The sequence below is a fragment of the Chrysochloris asiatica genome, unplaced genomic scaffold, assembly GCF_000296735.1.
Source record: "Chrysochloris asiatica unplaced genomic scaffold, ChrAsi1.0 scaffold00115, whole genome shotgun sequence".
Classification (NCBI taxonomy): domain Eukaryota; kingdom Metazoa; phylum Chordata; class Mammalia; order Afrosoricida; family Chrysochloridae; genus Chrysochloris; species Chrysochloris asiatica.
The window spans coordinates 6096779-6103190 of NW_006408633.1; the positions used below are offsets into that span (position 1 = coordinate 6096779).

Sequence of the window (6412 nt, forward strand, 5' to 3'; positions counted from 1 at the left end):
GCTATGGGTCGGAACCGACTCGATGGCACATAACAACAACAATACTGTTTTAATTAAGGGAGTCCTGGTGTGCCATGAGGTCAGTTTGAACTGCAAGGTCGGCCATTTAAATTTAACAGCTGATCGTCGAAAACCCTATGAGTTGGAACCAACTTGACGGCACTTAACAACATTTTAATTAATAAAAATAATTTCAAGTGAATGATTTTATATAATGGCAAATATGCTGACTTTCTTTAGGTAGTCTCTGATCACTTTGAAATGAGATATTTAACCTCTGGTTAAATTAAATTATTTTTTCGCACATGGATTTAGACATAGTTGTTAAGTGCCATCATCAAGTTGAGTCCAGCTCATAGTGATCTTCTTTAGGTACCAAGTAGTATCTGGTGGGCTTGAACTGCTAACCTTGCAGTTAGAAGTCCAGTGCTTATCAAGTTAAGTGAATATGTTTAAAATTCATATATGTAAATAAACTCTTAACATTGTAACTAAACATAGCTAAACCTTGATTTTCTAACATTTATTAGTAAACAAGTTAGTAATTTTTGAATTTGAATTGGTGTAATCAGATAGCTTTACAAAAATTCTAGGCTATAAGTGAGTTGTTTCACACATCATTTTAGTATTGCTATTTTTTAGTGACTCTGTGCCTATTTTTCAGTTCACATTTTTTCTCTTCTAGAGATGACAGTAGTATTTTTGATGGGTTGGTGGAAGAAGATGACAAGGACAAAGCAAAAAGGTAGTTCTACTTGAGTAAATAAATGAGTAACAAAGACATGAAATAGCAAAGAAGTAATAGTGATTTCAGAAAGCCCTTTTCTATAACAATTTAGAGTTATTAGCAAGGTAGAAAAATCTTAGAATATCACTCTATAGTTTGTAAGTTAAAATTATCCTCTGCTTAAACACAATGTGTATTACAAATATGAACTTCACAAAGCAGATAAATTAGAGGTATTATAGAACTATCATTTTATTTGCAAATAATTACATTCATTTAATTGTATTTATTTCAGTCTCCAGAGCTCCAAGCACAACTATTTGTTTACTGATTACTGCTTCTTATCACAGAAGGCTATATAGGGTCACTATGAGTCAGAACCGACTCCATAGTACTTACCAACAGCAAAGATGGAGGGGAGAGCAGGAAGCAGCCGAGAAACTTGAAGCCAAAATTAAGCAGCAGGCTTGTATTGAAATGTAATCAAAAGTAAAGTTTAAAAAAAGATCCTATTTTATATCCATCAGTTAGCAGATACAGTTCAGTTAATTATAATTCAGAATACCTTGTATCTATCTATCTATATATATATATATATTTTTTTTTTTTTTTTAAAAACCATTTTACAAGATACAGTACACCTATTTTTTTTATGTGGAGCTGTATGATAAACATTTGACCACAAGGTTGGTTTGAACCACATGGTTCAAACTCACTGGCTGCTCCTTGGAAACCCTGTACAGGGTTGCTGTGAGTCGAGACCAGCCTGATGGCACTTACCAACAACAGTTTGCATATATTGCTTCTATAGAATAGCAGTAATTATTCATTAAGAATAAAGGATACCTTTTGAGTGTTTCCCATTTGTTTGGTGGTGTTCTAATATGGCTTGATGAGAACATGTGGGCTTTGTTCTCAAGGAGTCCATAGCTTAATGGAGAGACAGGTATGCAAACAAATGGTTACAGCTCTGTCTGTGTTGGAGACTGGAGAGTAGGAATACAGAAGTCCAGAGATGAAGACTATGGGCAGGTCTGGGGAAAAGAAAGGTTGCAGTTTTAGATTTCTGTTTATGAATTAAAGTCATGTTGGCTGAATAATTTTCTCTTAAGTAAGAGTTTCTATTTTCACAAAAAGTATCTCAGTAATATTTACAAAACCTTATAATTTTTGATTAAGTGGAACCTGAGATTTGAATGCAATTTGTCTGACTCCATTTTCATAAAAACATGTCTGCCCAAATGTTTAGTATGTAAAAGTTTCCTTAATAATACATTGAGATGAAAAATTAGAACCCAAATGAACTGAATATTGTTTTTAACTTGGGGGATCAATTTTTATTAGCAGCTCTACTCTATCCTATAGGATCGCTGTGAGTTGGAATAACTAGCATACAACATATCGATAGAAATACATGCCATGTAGTCATGTTCAAATTGAGCATTGAATTAAGCCGTTTTTGTAATTAAATGAATTGTTTTAAAATTGCTTTTTAAATTTCTCATTTCATCAGAGTATCTAGAAACAAGTCTGAAAAGAAGCGTAGAGATCAATTTAATGTTCTCATTAAAGAACTGGGATCCATGCTTCCTGGTAACGCTAGAAAGATGGACAAATCCACTGTTCTACAGAAGAGCATTGATTTTTTACGGAAACATAAAGGTAACTTTTTACTTTGTAAAATGGATGCACTTTTTTATAACATACTGTCTCCTAAAGCATAATGAGTTACAAATTCTGATGCTTAAGAGTGCTGCTTCCTCAGCTTTTTAAAGAGAGAGAATCTATTATCTTTTTAAAAGATTTTCTACCATGTCCTTTTTTTCATTCAACAAACATTTATTTAGTGCCTACTGTAGCCTAGATCCCTAGGATGAATGGTAACAATGCTGGCCCTCAAGTAACTCAAGCCTAAGGAGACAAGCATTAGCAGATAATTACAGTACAAATAATTTTAATGAGTGAAGTTCTTGTAAACTGTGAACTTGCATTGAGAAGCCAAAGGAAAGAACATGTCAAGAAAGGCTTCAACATAGTTGCTTTTTTCTGCTGAGTCTGTCTTTTAAAGTAAATACAATACACAGAGGAAATAATTTGTGTAAAAGTAGAAAAGCAGGGAGAGTTCAGTGTAATTGGAGTACAGAGTTTGAGATGGGAAGTTATGGGTGTCTTTGAAAGAAAAGCAAGAACCAGACCATGAAGGCTTTAAATGTCATTAAAAAGGTTGTTGGGTTTTTGTGTGTGTGTGTATGTGGTTGGTTAGTTTAGTATATCTCTAAGAAATAAGTACTATGTGTTAAAGTATTTTATTGAAGTCATCATGACTAAATAAGTCATGAAAACAAAATTTTAAAAGAAATAACAGATTTGAGTACTAGACATAATAGAGTAAAAAACTTGTAAAAGGACTGCTGGTTTGGGGGTTGGAGAAGCAGAGACAGGTAGAAGAGGCCCCTCGGTGAAGGCATGGAAAACCCAAAGAAGATGCTTTCCAGAGCAGCTCCAGAGTTTTGGATCTAGTATAAGGTGCAGGTTGCCAGTCTCCCGTGCCCACTGGTGGAGAGTTCTGGCTGTGGTAGGAAAATATGGCAATTTCTGAAACGATCAGGGTGTTCCCTGTGGGCCCCTCAGCCTGGGCTAAGATCAAAGGGCAGGGCCACAGCCAGGCTGATACAGTGATACAGCGCTAAAAACCATGGAGTGGCATTTGGAAAAACAGGTGTGACAGATTTTAAACTTTTGTTTCCTCCTGTACCCTGTCTGACCCTCACTGCCCAGCCTGGACACCTTCAGGTAGGTGGGAGCGCACCACAAAAAGGATCTAGCGTCGCACCCACGGTGTTCCCATGGCACTGGAAGGAGGTCCCTGGGAGGAGCCCCGTTGGTCCCACAGGCTGATCTTTTCACTGCTTCTTATGATAGCTGACTCTGAGATCCAGCTCTAAAGTTGACTTGGGCGGGACCCTTTATACCTGCCTTACCTAGCAAGAAACAGCAGGTCTGGCCATACAACCAAACCGTATGTGCACCTTGTAAAACCCTAATATCAAAGGCAAGAGCCGTCACCTATTACATACAAGGATGCAGCTATTTTGAAAATTATGCTGTTCATACACAGATACCTAACTGACCTTCAGAGATAAAAATAGTGGGCAATTTTTCTTCCATTCATTTCTCAACATCTGTCTGCGCACCTCCAAGGTGGTGACTAGAGGAGAGGCTTGAGCGAGTGGACACCCCCACACATCGCTGGAGGTTTTGCTGTGCACGAACACTAATCTGCGCAGCAAAGGTTAATGGTCAGTTGGCTAGAGTTTTGTTTTTGCTTTTGAGTGGTGGTTTTTGTCTCTCCTTTTTTGAGTGGTGGTTTTTGTCTCTCCTTTTATATTGTTTCTGTTTTTGGTCTCATTTTTTTCCTGGGTGTTGGAGCTTTTTCTCCTTACATTACCCAAAAAGAGACAGCAATTGTGGCCATATAACTAAGCTAAAGTATAACCTAAAATATCCCAACATCTGGAACAGTAGGCAAAACCAACTGCTAGGCATTACATGTGAAAAGGGAAGCCTATCTCCAGATCACATCCACCAGGAGACACTCAATAAGTTTAACAACACAGTAACATAAATTCAAATCCACCTAACTACTGAAAATGTCCAAGAAAAAACAACAAAACATCTCAGCACATGTCCAGAAACAGAAAAGAGTAACTGAGATAAATGGGCTGGAGGCAGACATAGCGTTCCCATTAGAAGAAGAGCAGGCTTTGGATCTGCCTGAGAAGGAATTCAGAAGAATGATATGGAGACAAATTCAAATGCTTCACAGAGGAGTGGAGGAAAATAACGAAGTCCTTTTTGCTACAAGAGCAATCAAACAAGATAGTTAGATATTGCGCTGGAAACAATCCAAAACCTGTAAAAAGAGGTCCAGATGATTAATAATAAAATATCAGAAATGGACAATACACTGAAAGGACAAAGGAGTAGAATTGAAGAGATAGAAGTCAGAACCAGCAAGCCGGGACACAAATCTCTCAATACTACTAAGATAGAAGAGCATGCAGAAAAAAAGGATTAAAAAATCTGAAGAGAGTCTAACATTTCATGCTGGACATCATGAAGAGGAATAACTTAAGAATTATTGGTGTTCCAGAACAGAGAGAATCATAAAAGTCCACAGAAGAGATAGTTGAGGATCTTATCGAAGAAAATTTCCCTAACATCTTGAGGGATGAGAAGATAAACATTAAAGAAGCTGAATGAACCCCAGAAAGGATAGACCCCCAAAAGAAAATCACCAAGACATATCATAATCAAGTTCTCCAAAATCAAAGACAAGGAGAGAATCCTAAAAGCTGCCAGAGAAAAGAGAAGTGATACCTAAAAATACAAGCAAATCAGATTAAGCTCTGACTTCTCAGCAGAAACCATGCAGGCAACAAGGCAGTGGGGAGACAAATATAAAACCCTAGAAGAAAACAACTACCAACCAAGAATCGCCTCTTCAGCAAAACTGCCAATCAAATTTGATGGTGCAACCAAAACATTCCAGGATAAACAAGCTAAGAGATTTTATCAAAGCCAATTCAGCATTTCAGAACATCCTAAATGGAGTTATTTGGGCTGAAAACCAACAAGAACAAACAACAACCAGCCATTGACAGATGTGGCAACACTACCCGGAACTCAGTCAACAGAAAGTAGAGTTCAGAATAGAAAAAAATTACAACAACAAATTCAGAGGACCTGTTATGCCAATTGAGGGTCAAAATAATAGCAATGTCAAAGAAGGGAAAAATATAAGAACAGATTACAGATGGTGAGGAAGTCAGGTAGATTGCAGGATACAATAGATTGTCTTAAGTGGAGGGAAAAGTTAATAGAGTATAGGGTAACTCCAAAGAAAGCTAATATGTGCACATTTATCGCAATAAATTGTCCTCTCAGCACGGTGAAAGTGGTGCTGAGAGGACAATTTATTGCGATAAATGTGCACATCCAAAAATAAGAAAAAACTAAATTTAGCACATTAACAAACCATCTCCAGCAATTATAAACAGAGGGAACATACAGTTACCAAAAAAAATAATAATAATAAAGATTAGAGCAGAAGTAAATGAGATAGAAAACAGAAAAAATATAGAAAGAATGAACAGGACAAGAAACTGGTACTTTGAAAGGATTAATAACATTGAAAAACCATTGGCAAACCTAACAAAACAAAGAGGGAGAAGACACAAATAACACACATTGGAAACCACATGGGCGATGGAATCAAAGGAAATCAAAAGTATAATAACAGAATACTATGAAAAGTTGTACTCCAACAAATTTGAAAACTTAAAAGAGATGGATACATTTTTAGAAAAACATGACCTACCTAAACTTACACAGACTGAAGTAGAAGACTTGAACAGACCCATAAAGAAAGAAGAAATTGATCAGGTCATCAAAACACTCCCAACAAAAAGAAGTCCAATCCAAGATTCCTTCATTGGTGAGTTCTACTAAACATTCAGGGAAGAGCTGTCACTAATTCTACTCAAATTATTCCAGGACATAGAAGAGGTTGGAAAACTTCCTAACACATTTTATGAAGCAAAACCAGCATATCAAAACCAGCAAAAGACATCACTTAAAAAGAATATTATAGCCCAATATCCCTCATGAACATAGATGCAAAAA

At 36.6% G+C, this 6412-nt stretch overlaps 1 protein-coding gene across 1 annotated transcript in view; it reads left to right on the forward strand.

Moving 5' to 3' along the window:
• The window catches only part of CLOCK (clock circadian regulator), a 93026-nt gene that overhangs the window by 4118 nt on the left and 82496 nt on the right, over positions 1-6412 (forward strand). The window contains exons 2-3 of the mRNA XM_006868052.1: positions 686-745; positions 2241-2389. Of these exons, the coding sequence (XP_006868114.1) occupies positions 686-745; positions 2241-2389 (209 nt within the window). The remainder of the gene's footprint in view (positions 1-685; positions 746-2240; positions 2390-6412) is intronic.